Genomic DNA, 26,531 nt, shown 5'->3' on the forward strand with positions numbered 1-26,531 from the left:
ATTGTAATGACTTACAACCTTTCAAAATTCACTTTTTAAATTACTAGTCCCTGGCTTTAAATACATTTCCCCAGGGAAAGGTGTATTGGACTCCAAAGGGGACAGATGAAGACTCACTCATGGGGAAGAAAGAGATGGGGTGCTGCCAAGAGCCTTCTGTTTGAAGTGTTGGTGAAGTGGGAGGGAGAGCCCTGGTTGGTGAATCTTGTCTGGCAGCTTGGCTATAAATCACCCCATGTCAGTTGAGGCTGCCGCTGACAGTTTGGGGTTCCTCAAGGCTGACAGGTGTCCAAGTTATTGCTGTAACATACCTGCTTTTTTTATTTTTTTATTTAAAAAAAAAAAAACAACAAAACCCTCTAACCCAGTAGAGGTCATTTTTTACCTGGCACAATGCCTTCCCTTCCCAAGTCTGATGAACTAATATTTTTTGTGAATGGAAGAAAGGTAAGTTTATGGCATGATTAATATAAATTTGCTAAAGCCAAGCTAAATTATTTTCCCCACTGCAATGCCATTTTTATTTCTTTAATGTCTCTCTTCTGTCTTTTTCAAGTCATATAGAGTGGGGTGAACTTGAACATGGGCTGTTAGTTCAAGGTTTGATGCAAAACTATTAAAACGTGGGCGTCTTTGCTTGCTTTTTGTTTTTCCTTTGAGATCAGTAAGAAACTCTTATTTTTATTTGTTATGTTACAATAGGAATGAATTCTGACAAGTGAGTTTCAGGGTGCAGGTGTGAAAAACTGCCCCCTTCCCTTTATTTGGCTCTTAGCTGCTCTTGAATTCACTGATGCTATTTTAATGAAGGTGTATATGACTTTGAAGATGATAATAGCAGAGCACTCTAAACAGATTCTGTTTTGCCTCATTAAGTTCCCTCAGGCTGCTCAATTAACCTAGGGGCTGAAGCATCTCCTGCCTGAGCAATAAATAAGCTACTTTCTCCATCACGGAAGGGATGTGGCAACTCTTAACGCTTAGTTTGTGCCAGTTATTTTCAACCCTGCGCTTTAACAATCAAAATGAATAAATAAAAAGTTAGGGTGCTTTAAGGCCAGAATGCATATCTAATTGTGTGGGACATTTTGAAAAAAAAAAAAACAGTATTAAAATATGAACAGAAAAATTATTTCAAAAAGTAATTTGGTGCTTTAGGTGTTCGCTTCTCGCAGCCTCAGCTATCCTGGATTACGAATGCTCTCCCCTAAAGGGGGAAATAAAACCTTAATGAAAGCAAACATGCTTGAGAATTTTGCATGTCAAATAGCAGGGAAAAGTCATTTTCAGAAAACCTATGAGCTAGAAAAAATAAAAAGTGAAAGAGAAAGAAAAGGAAAAGTCTGGGTTTATTAGCAATTCTCTTTCCCAATAGGTCAGGATCTTGAGTGACCTGGGCCAGTTTATACATCAGAAAAATAACTGCTGAGTGACAATTTGTAGTAATTCAAGAGCTAAGAACTTGTCTGAGTGAGGAAAAGGGGCTTTCACTTGCTCCTTTGCTGATGAATAAAGCCATTTACGCTTCAATAACTCCTTAGGATGATTATTTTCTCTCCAAACTTCCAAGCTTTTGAATTCACAGCCAATATTTTGGTGCTATTACCCCCTTCTGTTTTATGAATTTCTAAGACAGATGTCAAAAGGAACATATATACAACTCTTTGAAGACCTTTTTTGTTGCTATTTTTCTGGTTGTTTTTCCTTCCTGTAAACTAAGAGGGACAGAGCTAAGTAACATACACCTTCCTCAACAGCCCAACATCATCACCAATCTCAAGGATCTTTTTTGGTTTCATATTGTTTACCTTTTTTCGTTTTTCTTCCCTATTCCCTCTCTTTATTTCCCTTCCCTACATGCATGAACTCTTGTGCATGTTAAATATATATCCTTCCAATCTAAACATACAGATGTATCCTTGAAATATATTTAGTATTGGGGTACGTGTGTATTTTATGCTGTAAATCTTCTTTCTTTTTTGACTCAGCACTGTTTTTCGAGATCTATCCATTTTGCCTTTTGAAAATCTGGTTCATTACCCTTGAATGCATAGTTCTTCGGGGTGTGCATACCCTTCATTGTATTTATCCAGTACCCTCATGACAGACACACAGATGCTTCCACTTCCCACAAGCACAAGGAAGGCTGCAATGAAGATCCTACAACCTGTCTACTCATCAACACTGGCAAGAGAATCTCTGCATGAGATTGCAGCATTCTTGGTTTCATAGGTCCTACCAAGTTGCTTTCCAGGATGACTTTCTGTAATTGATTGCACAACAGGTCCCATTTCCTTGCCAATATATGATTTGCCAATTTATGAATACATCAACACTGATACAATCAGACTTCCAAATTTTTGCTAACCTGATGGATGTAAAGCACTGTTTCATTGTTGGCTTCATTTGCATCTCTGATTACTAGGGAGGCTGCTCATCTTTTCATATACTTACTAAAAACTGGCTTATTCCCTAAGCATCTATAAATAGCTGGAAGAAACAAAGATGTACCAGTAGAATTCGTGAGTGCAACCAAATGCACAACCAGTATTTTTCACAGGATTACTGAAATATTTATTTTAAATGGCTAGGGATGTTGGATGCTTGATATGTCAAAATTGCAGTTGGCAGCCTTTAATTAATTTCCCAAAGTCTAATCTTTCTCCTTCTTGAAGAGGGCGGCATTAAATCAAATGTTGCACTGATGGGGGTCACAAAATGGCTACAGAATGTTTAGTATTTACCTAAATGTTGTATCAGATATATTGATGTCTTTATAGCATAGACTGATGTCATCAGGCCATGTCCCCCCAGTATGTGGGAGACAGAAGGAAACTATAGTAGTCCTGAGTTGCCCACTATCACCTCCTAGCCCCCATCTCTTTCCCACCTTTGGAAATAATTTCCATAGCCACTTAACTGGAGTTTTAACAAATATGATATAAAGCTTTGCTTTTGTGATGCCACTATATCATATGCCACTATATGCAATTCACTTTATGCCACTGTATATATATTTTGTCCTTTAAGCACACTAAGATTCAGAGTGGAGGGGTACTGCACTCACTTCTGGCTAAGTAAATCTTCTGAGGAGTCGGAAGGAGACTTGGAATATGTAGGAATCTTGTATAAAGATATTATGCGGTTTCTTGCCTTTTTCTGGAGTAATCAAAAAAAAAATACTCTTAGTGGAATGCTCTTTTTTTCTGGGTTTGGTGTTCCTACCCTTCCAGGTAATTTTCTCTCTAATCTTGCCTGACTGGACCCAGCTGAAGGGCTGCCTGGGCCACGCCAGAGCCCGGGGGGGCAGGGACCCTCCATCGCGTGTGCCGGCTTTGATTGACGGGCCGCAGCAGCCTGGAACGCCAAGTGACAGGCGAAGCTGGGAGCCACGCCCCCTTCGCCTTTTCCTTCCTGTATCAGCACTGCTGTTTCACTAGCTCCTGATGACGCTGAATTAGTAGCAGAGGTAGGGAAGGAAAAGCCTCTGTTTTAGAAAATCTTCTCTGGCTAACCTTTTTTATTACTTTCTGTGACCATGAGTTATTTGAATTAATTTTGGAATCTATGTATCTGTTTCCCCATCTAGACCCTTTCCAGGTTAAGACTGAATTAAACAATCCAGGACTTACAATGACAGTATGTATTGGAAAATTCAGAGATACTGAAATCATGCTCTATAATTTCTTCAAAATTCTGATTCCGAGTGCTAGAAAAGGTTTTTTTGTTATTTTTTCCCCCTATGAAGCCACCACCTATTAAAAACATGCCCCCAAAGCAATGGATAGATTGCAGAAACATGTTGATACGATGCTCCTAATCCCTTCTCTCATTTCACAATCTAGGTAATAGACAACAATGCTGATCCGGAAGTCAATCTCCTGTTCTACCTGAGGAAAGTCTGTATCCTTGTGTGTTACTGTAATTGATCTGAATTGGGTGGTAAACAGTGAACATGCTAAGACCACTCAAGGAACTCACTTGCATTTATCCCGGATAAATGACTTTGTGTAAGATTTGCAGAATCTGGTTGGAATGCAGAGAATGCACTAAAACTGATAGACTTGTGCTTTATTTGTTGTTGTTTTGCAAGAGCAAAATCAAGAGAATCATCCAGTAAATGAGGAGTGTGCTAGCTTTGGAAATAACCTTGTGACTTTTGAGCCCAGTGGTCACCCCTGATGGTGATTTTATACTCACGGGTGTTCATAGGAAATGTGTAGTCTAACTCTTCTCCAGTCAGATGCTCAGGGGTGTGTGTTGCTGACACTAGTTTACCACAAGGGCATTTGACTGACCCATCTACACTTTTCATAATCCTTATAAGAGAAAACAAAGTTGTATAAGTGTATTACAGAGTTCCAAAGTAGAGCTAATACATGTCCAGCTCTCCACTTCTGACCTTGACCTTTCTCCACTCCAGCCTCTTCCAAGACCTTCAATAAATATTTATTCAAAAAGAATTTATTGAGGGTGGGTGTACTATAAAGGGATAAAGAATATAAAGAGAGAGTGATTGTAGTCTTGGTTACACAAATCTATATATGGGATAAAATTGCAAAGAACTATCCACAGACATGAGCACATGTATAACTGGTGAATTCTGAATAAGTTCTGTGGTCTAGTTAACAGTATTGTACCAATGTCAACTTCCTGGTTTAGATGTTGTTCTACAGTTATGTGGGATGTCACCATTGATGGAGGCTGGGTGTAAGGTACACGGTACTCTTTGTACTATTTTAGCAATTTCCTGTGAGTCTGTAATTATTTCCAAAATACAAAGTTACAAATTTTTATTTATTGGCCACCTACTAAGTGCCAGAAACTGAGTTAGGCTCTGAGAATCTAGTAGTGAACAAAACCATCCTGTCCCCTTTCTCTCTAGGGTCTTCAGTTCCTTTCCCATTTGTCTTTTGCCTCCCAAAAGTAAAATAATCTACTTTATTTCTCCCTTTTCTTTCCTTGCTAAACTTACCTAAGGAATAGCCTGTACTTGATGTCTTGTTTACTTCCCATATTCCACCTCTCATTACTTTACCCCTTGCAACTGCATTTCCTACCTCATCACTTTACTACTCTAACTAGTTTCCCTCCTAAAGTCACTATTTCCACATTGTAGGCACAGGGCTGTAAAAAAAAAAAAACAAGTCCTCCTGGTCCCTCCCCACTAAACACTGGTTACACCAACCTAGCTTCAACAACTCAGTTATTCAGCAAAAACTATGCCGTTTCTAATTCCACTAAACACTTCACCATGCTTTCTCTAAACATCTTAAAATAAGGAAATTCATCTATATTAAGAGTAAACCAAATATCTGTGGCCTCCCAAGTAAGCACAGCCAGAACCAGTCCCATGTTAAACCACCCAGCCTTGCATTTTCCCCAACACCCCAACATCTTCCTTGTTCATTCCTTTCTGGTGCCTAATATCATAAATACATTGTGTTGGGTGCATAAAACTCATCTGAAACTTCCATACCTCCAACCTTTGATTGGAGTCAGAGTCAATGGTTCTGGGGTGGGACCAGGACTCTATTTGTTACATGTTCCTTAGTGGGTGATTCTGATGAATAGCCAATACAAGAAACAAATTTTTGTGAGTATTCCTGCAGATTTTTTGCCAGAGTCAGCACCCACGTCCATTAGGATGAGCCTAAATCACTTTCACAGCACCCCCATGGCCATTCCAAAGCTCTGAACCCACATGTATATCACAATTTTATATTTTTTTCCTTAAAGTAGGTCCCCAACATTATAAAACTTCAGGCTCCCACAAAATCCCCAATTTGCTGCTGACTTGGATTCATTCTCAGAGTGGCGCTTAGTCACACAAAGAGCAAAATTTGTTTTGGAGGCATTCCCATCTTGCGTTCACCATTCCACTCTTTCCCTTCCCAAAGTCACAGAACAATTTGGAGGCCTCACCTCCCACCGAGTCACCCCACCCATCCTGGCTGCCCTGCCCGGGTGTGCTGGGGCACAATGCCAGATCGCTTCTCCCTCAACTGTTCTGAGCCTGGTTTTAAGCAATCTAATCCGCAGAACCAAATAATGCGTCACAAAGACAAAATGGCCCACAGCTACTTGGGCAAGGAGAATGTGGCCTATTAGAGTTGCTTCATCTCTGTGAGAATCTGGCCATAGGATAAAACTTGTGTAATGGGATGTTTCAGAGCCACCCTTAAACGTTTACCCTTGTTTTCCCACACCCTTCTCATACCCTAGCAGCCCAGACAATTCTTGCGATTTTGGCAATTCATGCTTCATTCAATCAGCAAATTTTGTCAAGCACCAGATGTTCAGAAGTAAGCCAGACAGACAAAACCCCCGCCCTGAGTCTACTGGGGGAGCAGCCAATGAACAGGCAAGTACAGGACGTGTCCTGGGTGCCGTTTTTTGGGGGGCTGTTGCTCAAGTCTGGCTTGGGGAAGGAAGGAAGAGCCGAGGGTTGCACAGGAGTTTGCCTGCCAAACAGAGGACTGGGGGCAAGGGTGTTTCCATCAGTAGTATCAGGGGCCAGAAGCAAGAGAACACAGTACTTCTGAGGAGAGGAAAGGACCAGATCTGACCCCAACATCACATTCCCAAAGCGTTGCACCCCGCTTGGCACAGAGCAAATGCTAACTCACTGATGAATGACCAGATTCCCATGTAAATTCCAGGTTCAACAGCACATGTTGGCCATCCCCTTTAGTCTAGGGTAACTTCTGGACATATTGCAAGGCCATATATCTTAGAGGTACTGAGAAAGCACTTTGTATGTGATGGACCGAAGAAACAAACTTCTGATGTATTGTTTGTTTTTTACGTAAGTAGGGTTGCCACATGTAGCAAATATAAATATGGTACATTCAGTTATATTTGAATTTGAATGCATGGGGCATACTTATACTAAAATATTATTCACTGTTTATCTGAAATTCAGATTTAACTGGGCATCCTATATTTTATCTGGTCACCTTACCTAATAATGAACTTTAGCTATAGGATATGGAAGTAACTGGGTCAGGGACTTCTGGCAAGGGAAGAAGGTAGGTATCAAACTGATTGGTGTTCAGAGGAAAAATCAGCTGATTGAATCGATTTTTCCCTTGTTGCTCAGGGGCAATGTTAAAACATCCCTTGCAGACTTGTTTTAAGGTCTGGAGACACAAAAAGCTCCATCTGTGAGTCAAATAGCACCTAGATTCCTTTGCTTAGAAATTTTAGGCCACCCAAGGCAGAGACGAAGGGTTTCCCTATCTTTTATGCCCTATTAAATGGAGTGCTCTAACTAAGGTGTAATCCACATGACTTTCAGCCCTTCGCCTGAAGGTGAAAAACTTCATTTTCTAGAGCAGTCCTGAGCCCCGTGATGGCATAGCTGGCTCAGATTGGGGACAAAAGAACAGGGGAGGGAAATGTGCATCCCCTCTGGACCTCTGCCCTGTATTGCCTCTCCCAGAGAGCAATTTCCAAAATGAAAATTAACCTCCACCCACACCAATTATGAATCCCTTTTGAATTTCACCCAGGCAAGGTCCCAAATTCCACCAGATTAATCTAGAACCTTAAGCAGGGGATTTACATATATTTTTTTGTTTTCCATTTGTGAAGATATGCAAACGTCATACAGGGAGAAGGTACACGCCGTGATCACTGGCATTTCTGGTTCAGGAACTATGGTTATTAAGTTAATATTCTCTAATGCCATAAGAAGGTAAAAGCATTATGTTGCTGTACCTGGGAAAGTCAAGCCCCATAAGGGGATTTTTCTGAGTTCTACACATTCATTACCCCCAACCACCTCCACAGCAATGACTTTACAAGGGCTCGGAATCCATTATTCACCACTCTGAAATTCAACACACATTTTAATCACTCATCTGAAGTGAAACCTGACCAAACTAGCAGGATGCTATTTGTGTCTTCCTGTGTCCTGCTTAGTGTGATTTGTCCATATAGTTCCCTGTGGAAATATTGCCTTTTATTACAAGGTGCTGCCCTAGACCCACTGGAATGCTACATTATTACCTCCAAAAAAATCTGAAGAATTTTGAATTCAGAAATGCATCTGGCCCCAAGAGTTTCAGATAAGGGAGTGGGGACTTGTAAGGATTTCTTCTCACCTTTCATCTATGAGCTCATTTATAAACAAAAAGCCAGGGAATCTCTCCAAGCAAGACAAGTTTATTACAAGACTCAAGGAAACTTGTTACTTGTTGTCAGTATCAGAGGAAGAAAATTGTAAAAATCAAAGCAACCTGAGCTCCTCTTTTCCTTGACTCCCTTCCTTCAAGTCTACCTCACCAGCACTAAATATGGCTGTGGAGGAGGAGGCTGTGGTGCCTGCACAGTGATGGTGTCAAGATACTACCCCAAGACTACAAAGATCCAGTATCCTCTCTGTTGACCTGTGCCCCTGCTCTGGGCACATTTGGGAAGGGTGTGGAGTCTCCCACTTTTCATACCAAAATGCCTCCTCCGACTACCACCTCCCCAGCTTCTGATCACTCATGCAGCCTCCAGACCTACTCTCACTGCAACTCCCTAAACTCCAGAGCCTTCCCATAGACTTTCTTCCCATCAGGATAAATATGGAAGATGAGAATCTGGTGCTAACCACATGGGCCATGTCATAAATGCAGACTCTAATGTGAGAGAGAGAGTCAAGACAAGGGAATAAACTGGTGGCTCTCAAACTTAGCTGTACATTGAAATTATCTAGGGACCTTTAAAAATGATAAATTGATCCCACCCCAACGATTCTGTTGTAGTTGGGTTAGGAGGCAATTAGAGTACCTATATTTTTAAAAGCTCCCCACAGTCGAGAATCACCAGGCTAAATTATCCCCTTGTGGTTTACATAAGTCATTGTATCATCTTCTGATGAGTAAAAGGCTTCTATTTCCTAGAATGAGAAAAAAAAAATGGAGAATGAGGGTTTCTTGGGGGTCCTACACAAATGTCTTCATTATTCTTTTTTTTTTTTTTTTCCACTTCTCTCACCATTCTGCACCAGATGTACATAAGTCCATTCTTGGGCACATCCAGAAATAGATAGTTTTTCATCTGCTCTGTATTCTTAGGGAGATAGAGTCTTGTGGTTCCCTTGGATCACGAATAACTTCCCAATTCATGTTACCCGCTCTCTTTACATAACTCCATCACAGTCACTACCCGGCCACAGTGTGCCTGGTGCCCATCTGCTCTCTGCATGGGGCTGCCATTACCACGGTGGAAAGTGTAGGAAGCATCAAAACCAGCATTCACCCCATGCAGGTAAAAGCACAATGTGATAGGGACCAGGTGTTGGTAAAGGCGTTCCATACAGTCTAAGGTACTCCAACTAGACAGGCAACTTTAAAATCTCTTGTGTTTTTAAATTCTCATTTTATGAGATTTGGTGCTATGGAGATTGGTGTATAAGCAAGCCAAGATTCCTTCATTGATTTTAATATATCTTACACCTGAGAGACCTTCTCAGCCCCACCCTTGGGCTAAACTAATACAGTCCAGCCTGACAAGAGAATAAAATGAGATAGAAAACCAGAAGTTTATAGAAGATACAAGTTGTCCACCACATTTCAAAATTTCTGAATTCTGATAGAGGCTTCTTATATGTATAAATGTTCCCCAACTGTCTGACAGGTAACCACACACCATGCTACGATAAAATACAACCAAAATGACAAAGCATTTACTAAAGTCCAGAGGACTTTTTAAAGGCATGGCAACCTCAGTTTTATGTGGTAAAACAGGGACTTCTGCTGAGGTTAAGTTTTAAAGGCAACGTGTAAAGAGAAAATTATGAACGACCTTATTTTTTCCCTTGAAATTCCCTCATTTGGAAGGCTGTGGTTTGAACATAGAGGCTAAGAGCCTTGTCCTACAATGAGCTACCGTTGATGGGAACTTGTTGATAGCATGTCTTTCAAGCATAAACTCCATGACTTTCCAGTCTTATTAAGATCTTACCCCACATTTTGCTCAGCAGCTTAACAGTTACGTAAGCCCCAGCGTGTCAGATGTCTTTCTCTCATAGCTTGAGGGTAAAGACACTAGATTCATTCAGTGGTGTGCTGGAGCAGACTGTGCTGACTCACAAGAACCAACTGTTAAACTTTCAGGAATTTTGCAAGCCAGTTTTTAAATAAGCCATGGTTAAAAATTGTATAAACTTACAAATTAAATAAATTATATTAAACACAAAAATAATAAATATCAAAACAGCACTTGTTCACACTGTTGCTATTATCCATGCTCTTAAAGGTAATGCCGTCTATTATATCTACATGGTGGAAGTAGCACCATGTAGCTATAATACCACATATGGTATCTACTGCACAGCTCTTCCCAGCTCCACACTCAGGGACCTCACATTGGTAGCTTTACCAATCACATTGGGAGAATTTACACTACAGAAATTGGCAGAAACTGCAAATCAGAGCTTTGTGCGTGTGTGTTTTCCAGAGAGGCAGTTGTTAAATATTTACCAGCAATGGGCAGCCGTGTTCATATGTCACATCTGAGACAACTTGCCACCTAACAATAAATCCAACACAGCTGTATTTTCTTCTAGCATGAGAAGAGATGCCTGTCCCTTCAGTTGAGCCACAGATGAAGTATGTGTCTTTCATTTTGGGGGCCATCTGTTTGAAAAATATTTATTTAAAAACCGTTGAATCACACTCAAGCCAAATGAGCACCCTGTGAGGGCACTTAGGGCTGACACATGCAGAGGGGCCCACAGAGTCATGTCCCCCATCCATGTCTCCCTGGCTTAGGGTCTTTGTGTAAAGCGGGCAAAGTAAATTGTCATTGCTCTCTCTTTTCTTAATTGTTTTGTTTGGTTTGTTGTTGAATCTCAGTATATAAAGCCTCACGCACGTAAGTTAAATATATGAATGGCACAATACTCCTAATAGCACTTTGCAGTTTTCAAAGCATTCATATAGATTATGTTATTTAATCCATCAAAAGTTCTGTAATATAAAAAAAAAATTCTGTAATATGAATGGGGAAATGGGTGAAAATGGATTGCATTTGAAGAATATATTATGTGTCAGAAACTGTGCTAAATGATTTGCAAATACATTCATTGAATCTCACAGCAACTCTGTGAAGTAGTTACCATTACTATACCAGTTTAACAGTTGAGGAAAAGTCAAGTAAATCACCCAAGATTATACATTTAACGAGTTGCAGTAAGGACTCAAAATCCCATGAACATGATTCCAAAGCCCTTTGCTTGTTCTTCCAAACTACACTTCCTATTTCACAGATTTAAAAAACAAAAACAAAACAAAACAAAAATTAAAAAACAGGCTTTAGTGAGGAAAGTGGCTTAATTAAAATCTGCCACTAGGGTTTTCTTGAGGGCAAAAAATATATACATATGATTCTAAGAAATAAAACTGTTTATTTCCAAGGTGACATTTGTTAACCTGCAGTTATTTCTGGCAAACCAGTTAAGCTCTGCTGCTTGCTAGTGTCCACAGTAGGGAAACAAGAGGTTTAAAGCATAATTAAAAAAAAATATGTAGTGCCCCCTTGAGGAGCCTGTGGAGAATGCAGGGGTATTGGCCTACCCCACCTCGATGGTTGCTAACATGACCACAGACATAGGGGACTGGTGGTTTGATGGGTTGAGCCTTCTACCACAGGTTTTACCCTTGGGAAGATGGTTGCTGCAAAGGAGAGGCTAGGCCTCCCTATAATTGTGCCTAAGAGCCTCCTCCCGAATGCCTCTTTGTTGCTCAGATGTGGCCCTCTCTCTCTAGCTAGGCCAACTTGAAAGGTGAAATCACTGCCCTCCCCCCTACATGGGATCAGACACCCAGGGGAGTGAATCTCCCTGGCAACGTGGAATATGACTCCCGGGGAGGAATGTAGACCTGGCATCGTGGGACGGAGAACATCTTCTTGACCAAAAGGGGGATGTGAAAGGAAATGAAATAAGCTTCAGTGGCAGAGAGATCCCAAAAGGAGCCGAGAGGTCACTCTGGTGGGCACTCTTACACACACTTCAGACAACCCTTTTCAGGTTCTAAAGAACTGGGGTAGCTGGTGGTGGATACCTGAAACTATCAAACTACAACCCAGAACCCATGAATCTCGAAGACAATTGTATAAAAATGTAGCTTATGAGGGGTGACAATGGGATTGGGAAAGCCATAAGGACCACACTCCACTTTGTCTAGTTTATAGATGGATGAGTAGAAAAATAGGGGAAGGAAACAAACAAACAGACAAAGGTACCCAGTGTTCTTTTTTACTTCAATTGCTCTTTTTCACTTTAATTATTATTCTTGTTATTTTTGTGTGTGTGCTAATGAAGGTGTCAGGGATTGGTTTAGGTGATGAATGTACAACTATGTAATGGTACTGTGAACAATCGAATGTACGATTTGTTTTGTATGACTGCATGGTATGTGAATATATCTCAATAAAATGAAGATTTAAAAAAAATCTGTCACTAGGGTTTTCTTGAGGACAAAAAATATATACATACGATTCTAAGAAATAAAACTGTTTATTTCCAAGGTGACATTTGTTAACCTGCAGTTATTTCTGGCAAACCAGTTAAGCTCTGCTGCTTGCTAGTGTCCACGGTAGGGAAACAAGAGGTTTAAAGCATAATTAACGTATCGTGTTCTTCTAGGAAAGACTTGCCAAGTGTCATGGCACACAGTGTGGATTCTGCAGCCCAGGAATGGTGATGTCCATCTACACTTTCCTGAGGAACCACCCAGAGCCAACCCCCGAGCAGATAACCGAAGCCATTGGAGGTGAGTTTTCTCCGCCTTCTGCATGCAAGGCATGGGGTGAAAAGTGCTTAAGTAACTAGGGAAGGAGACTCCAGCCCATGGAGAGAAGTTGTGGCACAGCTTTAGGGTTCAACGCACCCAGCCAACATGTAGGACTCCTTGGTACCTATCTAGACCTGAGTCCCTTCAATGAAGGGCCGTCTTCATTTTGGCAGCAGAGATGCCAGGAATTGTGGCAATTTGGTTTCATTACAAAGCTTTCTCCCTTGATGGAGCCTTTTATCACCCTGCAAAGGCATTCAACTAGGTGTTCTAACCCTTTTAATAAAAATCTTTTCCAAATGTGGAAATTTGAGTAGTATTTGAGACGAATGGGATTTTCCTTTTTATTTTTAAAATAATCTGTTAGAATCATTCATTAACTTTGCTTATTAAAATTAATTTTGCACAGAGGAAAGACTTTCAGATACTTAACATTTTTATATTCATGTTGCATTCACTGCACAGTGAGATCAACGAGGTCATAGCCAGCAATTAATTATCACAAATAAGCTTAGTGAACAATTCCATCAACTCTAACAAAATAGCCATCGAACTTAAGTGAACGAACACAATTTTCTACCAAAAAAAAAGTTAATAATGTAGTTTTCTGTAACAAGCATACCTAGTTTCAAGGTAATTAGTTAATAGTTCTTAAAAGAAAACCGTTAAACCTCTGATTATTATAGGAAAGATTTTGCCCCTTTCAATAAACAGACCTACATAGAAACTCACCTTTATGATGAAAGTAGACAGAATAAAGCTAAGTAAAATTTCAACTAAAATTTTATGTACCTGGTATATAAATACACTCATATTTTCTCTTATCTCTCAATAACTTCTTCACTCAAAGTTTTTCAGTTACTAATTAAGTACTATTAAAACTTTGGCCTATAGTTTCAACTATAATTTTAACCAAACCCAAGTAAAAGCATTTTGGGTTTTTAACATTTCCCGCAGCAACTAAAGATTGTAAAATGAGCTTTTTATGTTATTTTCAGATATTTTATTTTATCATTATACATCTCATGGATTTGAATAATAAATAATCATTGTCCAATGCAAAATCCATGTTAATGAAGTATTTAGAGCTTTGAAAAACAGAGATCCTGTGATTTGCCATACACTCTTTCTCTTTTTATAGTTTGAATATGCACAGGTAGTCTTACAGCAAGGGATCATTTCCACCCAGATTCTGTGCTTGCAATTCACATAATAACCACCAAGGGATGACGTTGTCAAGTTTGGCTAAATGGATGAAGTGTAGCTAAATTCATTGTAGGTGTGGATGACTGGGAGAGTTTATTTTGGTTTGCAATCCATTTGCTTGTGCTCTTCCTAGCGTTACAAATGTTAGCTACAATGACAACCTTCATGTTTATATTTTAAGAAAAACTATAATACAGAATAAAGAAATGCAATTAGGTGTAGGTACTACTTTCTAACTTGGTCAACTGGTATGAATCATTGCTTCGTTTAATCTTGTCTTTCCCCTTCAAGACCAAGGAAAAGAAAAATGTGAATTTCCATCATTTTTTTTCTTAGAATTAGAAGAATTTCTGTAATGCTGCTATTAGCTTTCCCTCAGTGGAGCTTTATTAGTAGAGCTTCCAGACTTAGCACTGATTATGTGGCAAAAACCAAAACCAAACTAAAACAAAACAAAACAAAAAAAACCAACCCTGATACTTGTTCACTCCAGCCTTTAATGTTTGTTTATATTTTATTAGAGAGAAGGCATCCATTGTCTCCTAAATACTTCTATTTCACTCCATGTAATTCTTTTCTGAACATTTTGGCTCCCTCCTCTACTCCATGGAGACATTCTAAATTCATATCTTTTTATATTCTTTTACTTTATTAGCAAAACAAAAATAGACTATGGAGTCTCCAGCCATTCTTGTACGTGCAGTTTCTACTTAACTGTTCTCATTCTAATGAAAAGGAAAGAATTCCCCTCTTGCCTACGTTTTCACATGACTTTTCATATGACTTACCAGCATTAAGTTTCCATGCAACACTCAACTTCTTGGGTTTAAACCTGTCCAATCCACACATATACATTGCTTCAGAAATTTTTAAATGCCCTTTTTTAGTATAAAAAATGCATTCCTATGTGGAAAATGCCAAAAAAACAATTATTTCTGTCCCTCAGAGACAACCACTGTCAATACTTTTATTTTGTTTCAGTCTTTTTCTATGCATAGTTTTTGTTTGCTTTTTTTAAATACTTGAGACTATACTTTAACAGTATAACATAAGGATTTTTCCATGTTCTTAAAACCTCTTCATAAACATCATTTATTCTGGCTGCAAAATTTGAATATACTTTTACAAAAGGCAGTGGTTTCCTCATCTTTTCCGCCACGCTTTGGAAATGTTGACTGATTAAAATGATACTCGGTACTTATTGAACACCTGCTGTGCTGTTCTTTGAGGTTCTAGAACATCTTAGGTAATCCTCACCTTCTCCAGTAACTTAAGATCCAGAGAGAGAGATAAGGCATGTGCATCAGTGAGCGCACTCCAGCGGACAACACGGGCCTTCAGGGGGGCCAGCCCAGAGGTGCTGCAGCTCTGGCTGGAGGCTCAGAGCAGACCGTGGAAAAGGAGAGCTGGAGTGAAGACTAGGCACATTTGCCCTAGGAGGACATTTGAGAGAGAAAAGGCAGCAGGAAAAAACTTGACAAAGGGCAACACACAGGGGTTAATGGGGGTAGCTGATACACTAGTTAGGGGAGTTATGGGAGAAGTGCGATTATAAAGCAGGAGGAGTTGGTTGGGAAAAACTAAGGAGAATCTTGGGGTATTTCAGGAAGAAAGTGTAATCACAAGACCTGTTTTTGAAGAACATCTCCTACAAGGGGAACAGTTGTTCCAAAGAGCCATCTTACTGATTCTAGGGGACAAAAAAGAATCTAATTACTTATCTAGCTATTCCACTGAAAACATGAAGCACAGATATGCAATACATTTCTGTATCATTCCTTAAAACTGATTCCTTCTTAATTAGGTAATTTGTGCCGGTGTACTGGATATCAACCAATTGTAGAAAGTGGGAAAACTTTCTGTGGGTAAGTTTTTCCAAAAAAAAGAATATTCGTTCTGTTTAGTAATATATTAATAAATCTTAGTGTAAAATAACCTAATGCATGAAAGAAGAGTATTGCTGGGATGCCGTCTTTACAGGAAAGTTACTGCATCTTGTAGAGGCTTTAAAAAGCTGTTGTAGCCTGGTTCCCCTTCTCTGAAATCATCCCCTCTCCCTGATCTGGGCAGAAGAGGGCCAGGTATACCAGTTGTGCCTGATAGAATCTCACATCATGTTCCAGAGCCTTCTGGAGTCAGGACACCAAGATCCAGGTGCAATTTTCCAGTACAAGCCCCACCGGTTGGAGTTAAACTCAGTGTACCTGGAGTTCATTCATTCATTCATTCATTCACTACTTGTTTATTGAGCACCTGCTAAATGCCGGCCTCTGAGCTAAGCACTGGGAACACAACAGTGAACATAAGTCACTAGTTCACAGTCTAGTCAAATGAGACAGATAATCAAGTGACCCACAAATGAGGAAATCATTGCAAACCAGGAGAAATGCTATGGAGAAAAAGTCAAAGTGCTGTGATACTAGATAGAGATACCTGAGTTGGGGTCACATAAGGTCTTCCTGAGGAAGTAGACTTAACTGGGCAAAACAGAGAGTGGGTGGTCCCCGTGCAAAAGCAGCATGGAGAATGCAGGAAGGAATGAAGCATATTTGAGGAGCTCAAGGGCAGTGGGTGTGTTTGGCGTGCAACCCTGATGATTAGGGCAGCAGTCTGGAGTGGGTATTTGAGCACTGGCTTTGGAGTCACACAGACTTGGGTCTAACCCAGCCGGGGGACTTAGGACAAGGTTCAACTTCTGTGGACCTTAGTTGCAGGAAACTGGTGAGGATTAAACAGAGTGATGTATGAAAGCTCTTGGTATAGCAGGTAGTAATTCAATCCTCTCCTGCTATTATTGCTATATATTGAAAGCCCTTCTGCACCATACCAAGAAGATGGGCAAGTTTTATATTTTTTGTAATTGACAAAGTAGAAGTTTCAGGAGAAATCTGGACAGAATCCCCCTCCTTATGTTATTTTTTAAACTTTATTATTAGAATATTTTAACAGCAGAAATAATAGACTTGATTTTTTTTAATAAAATTTTTATTTGGTAATAATTTTAGAGTTACAGAAAGGTTGCAAACCTGGTACAGAGTTTCCATATACCTTTCACCCAGCTTCCCCTAAGGTTTATATCTTATGGAATTGTGATACATTTGTCAAAACTTAGAAATTAATGTTGGTATTTTACTACTAACTGAACTGCAAACTTTATTTGGATTTCACCTATTTTTCCACTAATGTTCATTTTCTGTTCCAGGATCCAATCCAGAATACCACATTACATTTAATCGTCCGAGCTCCTTAATCATCTCTAATCAGGGACAGTTCTTAGTCTTTCCTTGTTTTTCATGACCTTGACAGTTTTGAAGAGTACTAGCAAAGTATTTTGTAGATTGTTTCTCAAAAAACAAACAACAAAAACACTTTTGCATCCAATACTTTCTAAGATAACCCTGTGTTGGCCTTTCTAACCACTGAAAGTTGTTAAATGTCCAATCTTGGTGTTTATTCAGTAAACCCTAGCTTTGTCTTATTTATAGCCGCAAATTAAACACTTTACTAAAAGTAAAATATATGGTCCATATCTTCAAGAAATGCATACTCTACTGAATAAAATGAAACAGACAAAAATAATAATGAAAGTGTAATTGAAAAGCAAGATATCCTATGAAACTGCATATAAGTTTTGAAGAAATATGGATTAAAGAAATTAATGTATGCAAAAAGTAGAAAAGGCGGCTTTTGAGCCATGTCTTAAAGGAAGTGATGGAAATAGCTGGGTGAAGAGAGACCAGCAAAAAGTTTCAAATAAGAAAATATGTGGAAGTAAGAAAAAGAAAGATGTCCAAAGTTCAGCTAAAATATTGATTGGCTGGAGCACTAGGGAGTAAAAAGATATTGTTTCAGGCTAAGGAATTTAGACTTAAAGATGATAACCAAAATGTAGTCATTGTCTGTTCTTGAGCTCAGAGTAATGCAATTAGAACTTTTTTCAGAAGGAAAATTCTTGATATCTGTCCCAAGGAGAAGACACAGTAGCGGGTGAGGCGGGAATGAGGACCTAGACCAGTGTGGCAGATGTTGGACAGAGAGACAACTTTCAGGAGTTTGCCAGTATCATAGTCATCAGACACGGTGAAGGGTAGGTACAGTGAGAAAGGAATCAAGGTCACCTTCAAAGCTGAGAGATGGAGGAACCGGATAAGGATGAAAGGAGTTGGAAAAGAATGATTGTGGGGGTGGGAGGGATGAGATATATGAAGTTTTCAAAAAGTTAAATCTTAAGAAGAGACATGCTTTAGACAAGGTTTCAGAGTGTTTTTCCAGCACCCATTTTTTATGGCAAAAAAAGAATTTTAGGTAATTTTGGTTGACCAGAAACAACTCAAGGAGCACCCACTAATTGCAAATACTATAAAGTCTTTGAGAAAAAAATCTATTTTTATGCCATCACTAAATAATGAAAAATCTCAAAAAGCTTTACAAATTACAGGCTAGTTTATTTGAAATCCTGGGTAAGAGCCTATTTATGTCAAATCACATGAAATGACCAATATGCTACAATTTTTGATCTACCCAAAAAAAAACAACTTCATGTGATTCACCCTAGTACTATGTGATTATTTTCCTGGAGACAAATGTCTACAAAGGTATAAATAAAAATAGGAATTTTTAGTCTCACTCACTCTGGGTTCTCACATTCAATCACTTATAGTTTGTTCCTTTATTGTGCACAGCATTGTCACAAAATCCAAATCCCTTCTTATCTCTGTAGAAAATTACCTTACAAATCAAACTAGCAGCTGACACTTTTGCAGCATTTCCCATGTGTGAGACACTGTGCTGTACCTTTTGCATATTTAAATTTAACAAACCTGTTTGGCATTTGTTTTATTATCCTAATTTATTACAAACTCAACCCAGCTACTAAGTGTTAAGGCAAGAATTACAACCAAGGTCTCGTTGTGTTGCTTATCCATGAATGATAAGCAGTGTGTTCCAACTGCCACAGATCCTTAGGCTGTGTCTGCACACAAAAAGTGGAAGCAAGAATAGAATAATTGGTCTGATACTTGCAGTGACAAACTAGTGACTTCAAATCAAAACACTGCTTTCAGTGCAAATGAAATGTCCTGAAAATTAAGGTAAAATGGTATGGGATTTGAATCAGCCAAAGATTTCCTTCAGGGTTTCAGTTTGTTAATATTTGTATCTAGAAAGTCTCAAAGGCAGTTTGTCTTCTCAGGGTTTCATTAGAAATACACACCATCTCACCTTTTAAAAAAAAAAAACAAAAACCAATTGCGTAATCTGTTTGAGTTTTTCAATTGCCACGTTATAACTCTACTCCATTTACCTCATTTCATTAGCTGATTGATTCCACCCTCCTCTAATCTCCGTCACCTTCCTCTAGACTCGAATGACACTGTTTACAAGACCCCTTCATGCATATGGCTGCACAATCCCTGTCATTTTCTCTCTTTGTTCAGCGATGGAAGAGATTGTCCTTGAATAATGGAGTCCTTGAAGACAAAGAGGCTTTCCATGACTTCTTCCGTAGCTCCTGGGGGGATTGGGCACTGCTGAGTACCCAGTAATCAACCAGTAAATTTGTTTCAAATTGCATTAATTCTTAAGGCACCAACTGTTTGTGAGGTGAAAGGATCAGGAAAATGTTGCATGGATCAAGAAGAGAGGACTGTTGTGAATAATCAGGAAAAGGTAAGTACTGTGTCTGGTTTTCCACTTCAGTTGGGATTAAATGAAAAATACCTGCATAAATCCAAATTTGTTCAAGTTTTCTATTATTTTCAGTGAGTCAAGTGCAAAAAGTGATTTCAGGATGTAAATAGCCTTAAAGAACTCCAAAAATTTAGCTAGCCCATGATGTTTGTGAGGCTGGTCACCATAGACAGCTGTTTTCCTTCTGGAAACAGTATGATCTGCTGGGCCTAATCTGGGCCTTTCCATCCCCCAAAAAGCTCCAAGAGGTCTATAGACAGCGCACCTTCATGTCATAGTGAATAAATAACCACAGTAACACCTGAGACCAGCACAAAAGTTCAACACCCGACATCTGACCCCAGAAGAGGAAGTCTAAAGTCCATCCCATAGTCCCCTGAGGGTGGGAAGAATTCCATTCGGGGTACCCTGCGGCTCCGGCGCCTCCATTTGGGGTCAGGAGCTGTCAGAAGTTTAGGTCCCAACTCTCATTTGCAGACCATTGTACATCTCTCGGTAACTCTAAAATTCCATTTGCATTTTGTTTTGTTCAGATATGTGCCAAGCTATATAACGAAGATGAATTCCAGCCCTTGGATCCAACCCAGGAGCCTATATTCCCACCCGAGCTGATAGTAAGATGCTTTCCTTTGTTGTTTCATAACATGAGGAGTATAAAACTTTTTTGTATTACATTATGTAATTACCAAGTTTTAGACATTAAAAGTTAGAAGAGTTTCCTGCATGATAATGGGGCAATAATTCATTTTTAAGCAGTTTTTCAGCTCCACTGTAAATAATTTGAAGCTGACGGCTCTGCAAAGGGTGCTGCCAGAACTGCAGAGACCCTTTGGTTCAGTCCCCTGAGTTGAAGGTGACTTGCTCAAGGTCACACAGCTGCACTGTGAGATATGTCAAAGGCATTTTGTAAAACTTGTAAGGCAAAAACCAAATGACAGTTATTATAATGGAATTACATTATTCTTTAATTAACTTCTGAGCTTTCAACCGGTTGGGAAGAACGAGAGAGAAAAAATATAAATAGTGTGGTGTGCCTGTACCGTGGGGAGAGCATGAGATGGGAGGCGTGATTCTACTGGCTCCTCAGAAGGTCTCAGTCCCCACACACCCCTCAGAGTCTGAGAACTTGGACACACTGAAAATGAATCTAGTATTTAAATGTATGTACATAATCTATACATATGACCTTATTTATATATTATTCTGCAAAGTTTTTAAAAATCCATTTACACTATATCTGGCAAATGATTTAAGAGATTTTTATCAAGGATAATTTTACCTACAATTACACAATTTTTGTCCTACAAAAAAAATTTAATCCACAAGGATGAGGCGCCTCTGAGTCATCGTTGGAGCAGAACTCGAACAAGAAGCTGAATGCTTTAATTGCAGGCTAAGACACTTTCACTCTACCCCTCTGCCTCCTCTTCACACACTCACTTCACAAAGATACAGCTTGTTCTATATCCCCGTGTTAAGGAACAGACAACTATTATGATGCTTAATCATTGGCACCCACATCAATCATTTCCATCTGGGTGGTTCGAAGAGCAACCCTCTCCTGATCCCTAGAAGTTGGGAGACCCCGGGGAGCCCAAATGACCAGCTGTTCATTTGGGCACCCAGAGCAGTGGATAGACTCAGGGCTTGATGTTCAAGAGCCTTCCTTAAAGGCCTGTTGGCTTCGCTTCTCTGCAGAGAATGGCAGAAGCTCCAAACAAGAGAAGGCTGACGTTCCAAGGGGAGAGGACTACCTGGATCACAGCCGTGACCCTGGACAATGCTCTGGAGCTGAAAGCCAGTTTCCCCAAAGCCCCACTCATCATGGGGAACACGGCAGAGGGTAGGTGCCTACTAAGCATGTTCTTTAGTCTAAGTTAGGTAACCCAGACATCTGTGCTACTTTTTAAACACTTCATAAATGCAATTCATTTTTATTAATGTATACCTATGGGCCTTTAGACTCCTTCATTGTTTTCTTTTGTAAACGTGTCATTTAAGTCACAATTTTCACTCTGGATAATTGGCATCTATCAGCACCCACTGTCTTCCTTCTCTGCTTTAAATCCTTTCCCCCTCAAGGTCCTAGCATGAAATTCGGTGATGCATTCCATCCAGTTTTCATATCTCCTCTTGGGCTTCCAGAACTACATTTTGTGGACACCACAGATGTTGGTAAGCTTCTTCTTTTTCAAATAAGTTGTTACCATTGGGTGTGGGTGGGATGCTGAATAAAGTACAAATGTTGTGCTCATTTGAGCACTCAATAGAATATATAAACTTGTTTGTTCATTTATTCATTCAACAAATATTTATTGATACCAACTCTGTCTTCTATGAACTTTTTTAAACTGACCCCTTCAGCTGTGTCACCAAGTGCTACCTTGTCACAGGAGCCATGATGATGGGAAGATGCCACGTAGCTCTGCCAAGTAAGAAGAAATTGGCTGAAAAAGAAAACCTAAGATATGTGCTAGCTAATAGTAAAGGTTCTTGCCAGATGTCACTCCCTGAGTCACAGATTTGCTCAAGGCCCATCCCATACCCACGCACATTCACCAAGAACAGCAAAAAGGCTGGACCACAAGATTTGAAAATTTTACTGTTAATAGCAACATTACCTATTTTTACATGCTTCTTGCAATTTACAAGTGCTTTCACATCGCGTGTCTTGATCCTCGTGACAACCTGGGAGGCATATGTGGCAGGTAGCCTTGGTATCGCCATTATCCTGAAGAAGATGCAGAATCAAAGGGCTGAAGTAACTTCCTCAACATCATACAACTATTGTATGGCCAAGTCACGGCTAGATCCTAGGTCTTCTTACTTCTAGTCAAGTACTCTTTCCACATAATGCACTGTCTGAAAAGCATATACCATTATCCTCTGCCCAAACTAAGCATTTGAATGGATAACACGCTACGGGAGATAAAAATCCTACATAAAATAGGGTTCTCCCCAGTGAGGAAGCAAAAAAATCATGCTCTTAAGTCAGTCAGCCCATTCATTTTTACCTGCTGGAAAGTCCATATCACTGGAATCTAAGGAAGAAATGGAAAAAAAAAAAAGAGAGGCAAGCCAGATACAGGAAAGGTGGCAAGCAAAGTTGGAAGGTACCCAGTTGGGGTGGGGTGAGCTCTTCTTTGTCTCAGTTGCAGTAACGTTCCGATTGTGATGACAGGGACTGGGGAGGTGGAGCCTCTATCACTAGATCAGTGTTTCTCAATTTTTCTTCATCATATCCCATATGTCCTCTTTAGACATATTTTCCCTAATTGAGACTCCCTATGAAAATTTAAAACTACAGTTATATGGTCTATCTATTTATGTGCAGTCAGTTTATCCACACTTTATACATAAAAAGAGTGAGTTATTTTCACCCCATGGAGACAGTATTTCCCCCATTGAGAATTATGAACTAAATGGCATTGCTATTCAAATGACACCCTGTAAGCACACCTGCAAATAAAACTGACTCAAGCTATAGGCAGGTGTCTGCTCTTACTGTCTTTTTTTATAAGAAAATAATAGAAAGAGATGGCTAGGGCAATGGGGGGAGAAGCAAATGGGCAATGCAGATTTTGCAGGTCAAATCCCATTTCAGCTTAATGATTTTTAAAACATCTTCTAGGACCTTGGCTGGAATTTTCATATTTAGCCACTATAAACAGAATAAAACACTGAATTGTAAACAAGTGAACTAATGAATTTCAGATATCAGTGGTTGACATGTCTTAAAATGTATAGCCTGTGTGAAAAAAGAATTTGGTGCTTTGGGAATAAAGTAAATTGCCAGAAATTTATTTAAATCCTCAATTTTTGTCCTTCTAAGTAAATTTGAAAAATAAGACATTATATTTAAAAGGTTATTTCCTGAAGATTAAAAAAAAAAAAAAAAAGACATAATGCTGAGCAAAATAAGCCAGGCACAAAAAGAGAGATATTGTATGTTACCACTAATGTGAATTCTGTGAAAAATGTACAATGTTTTATACTGTAGAATGTAGGGGACCTAGAGATACCAATTAGTGGAGGGGGAATGATAATCTAATAAGAACAGATAAACTATGGAGGGTAATCTCAAGGTTATGGGAAAAAAAAAAAAAAAAGGTTATTTCCATGCAACCCTGTCTTATTACAGTTCACATTAAGCATATATTTCAATATCTTAATTTCAGGAGTAACAGTAGGTGCTAGCTACAGCCTGGCCCAATTGAATGATGCTTTACTTTTTGCTGTTTCGGACCAACCAAAGGAGAAGGCTAAGACCTATCATGCTCTCCTGAAGCATCTGAGGACACTTGCAGGACCCCAGATTAGGAATTTGGCGGTATGTTCTTCATTGTTACTGAATAAGCCACAGATATAGTCAGTCATACATTTCTGTTCTGTTTAGCAAAGTTATTCTGAAGAGGAATTCCAAGTCAATGTAGAACAGGTTTCCATGCTGTGAATGTGAGCATGCTTGTGTGTCCAAAGTGAGAGGTGGCTCCTTATATAGCAAGGTCATGATCCTGGAGTCAGAAGATCCCCAGATTCTAATCCCAGCCTGTTACCAAAGAGAGAGTGGTGTGACCTGGAGAAGCACTTGACCCCCTTAAGCTACTATTTTGTTTTGTTTTGTTTTGTTCATTTTAAAAAGTAAGAGAGAACTAAATAGACTGTCTCTAAGAGCCTATCCAGCTCTAACATTCTATGAACTATGTCTTATCCAAGGTGTAGTAAACTAGAGCGTACACTTCCAAAATTCCATTTTATGCCTGGTTCTCCTGTTTGGCCTTATCTAGTTATTTGACAAATAAGAGCTCAATTTCCAAACACATGTATCCCACATGTCCTGTTGTCTAGATTATCAGAACTTCCTTATTATTTACGATTTAGTAATAATTGAGTCAAACCACTCCCCCTCCCACACATGATGGTCAGTTCAGTGAGATTGAAGGTGGGGCTAAATTAATACATTTTCCCTAATTGTCTCTGGCCCTTCTGTGTTTTCACTTTCTGCATCTTCTATCCCTTTTATGAACAATGTTGTTCCTCTGGTCATCAGCTTGCTCCCTAACTCCCTGTTCCAGTTTGCTAATGCTGCCATTTGCAAAACACCAGAGATCGATTGGCTTTTATAAAGCCTGTTTATTTGGTTACACAGTTACAGTCTTAAGGCCATAAAATGTACAAGGTAAGGCATAAGCAATAGAGTACCTTCACTCAAGAAAGGCAATTGGCTTCCGGAAAACCTCTGTTAGTTGGGAAGGCACATAGCTGGCATCTGCTTGCTCCCAGATTGCACTTCAAAATGGCATTCTCCAAAATGTCAGTACAGCTTCCAACAGCCATCTTCAAAGTGTGTCTCTCAGCTGCAGCTAGCTATGAGCCCGTTGTGTCTGAGTTTTTATAGCTCAGTGAACTAAGCTCCAGTGAACTAATCAAGACACACACTGAATGGGTGGGGCTGTACCTCCATGGAAATTATCTAATCAGAGTCATCACCTACAGTTGGGTGGGTCACAGCTCCACGGAAACAACCTAATCCAAAGGTTCCAACTTAACACTAACAAGTCTGTCCCCACAAGATTGCATCAAAGAACATGGCTTTTTCTGGGGGTCATAATGTATACAAATGGGTACACTCCCCAAAGGTCCCTTGTTTAAGACTCTGTGAAACAAACTTTATGAAAGGTTTGGGGCAACAGAGAAGATTTCTGTTGCAACACAGCAATAAACGGGAATACTACGTATCCCTGTTCTTTTTAGAGTTTACCCGGGCTCCAACCTCCCCACCTCACCCTCATGTCACCTTCTTTCTCCCTTTTAAACTATCTTCTTCTTCTCCCTAACATACTAGCCACAGCCCCCAAATTCCCATTCATTTCCCTTTTTTTGTTTGTCTTCATAGGGAAATACGCCTATCAAGGAATGCTTCTAAACAAAGACAAAGGTATGCTAGAGTCAGTTCTCAAAGAAACCTTTCTTCTTTGAAGTTGTACATAGAAAATGAATATTTTCTCAGGCTGTAGGTGTGGACTGGGGACAGCAGCAGAACTCTTGTACAATAGGTTGTCTGAATCTATTTAGCTGCCCCCCAACTCTGCCAAATCTTTCCATGAGGCAAAGAAGAGAATTAAAAACTTAACACAAGCTTCATATACATAATTCATTATGTGTCAAATAACTAGAGATGGCTAAAAAATGTGTTATCTTTTTTTATTTAGACTTTAGGAGGACATGTGGTAAGCAGGCCTCATTATTCTGACCTAAATCCCATTTTGGCTGCAGGAAATGCTACTATCAATTTGATATCCAAAGCTAAGGAACCAAATTCTAGGCATCCTATTTTGTAATGACCACTATCAGTTATGTAGCTCTTTCTGTAAATCATGAACCAGAGATGCAAGTATATCTAATTAAGGCTCACCAAATATATTTAGGCTATCTTTAAATCACCCTAAATATAAGGATGAAACTGTGGCCAATTATTCTCATGTGGATCATATAATTTACTGTACTTGACAATTTCTCATAAACATTTGGCCACATTTATACACAGTTCAATTTGTAGCAAAAAATTAATGAGAGGTATCCCTGTGGTTATAAAATTTTATGGCATGTTTCATTTGAGAGTTTCATAGAGACGGCAATTTTGCTTATAGGAGTTCTCATTTAAAACAAAATCAAGTTTGTGAGGCATATTACTCATTATTTCTCTTCTTATTCAAAAACATTGAGCTTTGCAGAGGAAAAATGATTTAAACTTGGGGAAATAGAAACAAATATTTATTGTTCATAGAGTTATTGATGCCAGAAGCCTTTTCTTTCATTAAAAGCACATTTTTTTAAAAAACGATT

General features: G+C 39.4%; 1 protein-coding gene across 1 annotated transcript in view; it reads left to right on the plus strand.

The window, feature by feature from the left end:
• The first annotated feature begins 393 nt into the window (after nt 1-393).
• The window catches only part of LOC119543996 (aldehyde oxidase 4-like), a 70,053-nt gene continuing 43,915 nt past the window's right edge, over nt 394-26,531 (plus strand). Inside the window, 10 exon segments of the mRNA XM_037848957.1 lie at nt 394-447; nt 3,846-3,903; nt 8,280-8,376; nt 9,153-9,261; nt 12,644-12,770; nt 15,802-15,866; nt 19,581-19,664; nt 20,219-20,299; nt 21,384-21,528; nt 21,768-21,860. Coding sequence (XP_037704885.1) covers nt 394-447; nt 3,846-3,903; nt 8,280-8,376; nt 9,153-9,261; nt 12,644-12,770; nt 15,802-15,866; nt 19,581-19,664; nt 20,219-20,299; nt 21,384-21,528; nt 21,768-21,860 — 913 coding nt within the window.

The sequence above is a fragment of the Choloepus didactylus genome, chromosome 9 (genome assembly GCF_015220235.1).
Source record: "Choloepus didactylus isolate mChoDid1 chromosome 9, mChoDid1.pri, whole genome shotgun sequence".
In the NCBI taxonomy this organism is placed as follows: Eukaryota; Metazoa; Chordata; class Mammalia; order Pilosa; family Megalonychidae; genus Choloepus; species Choloepus didactylus.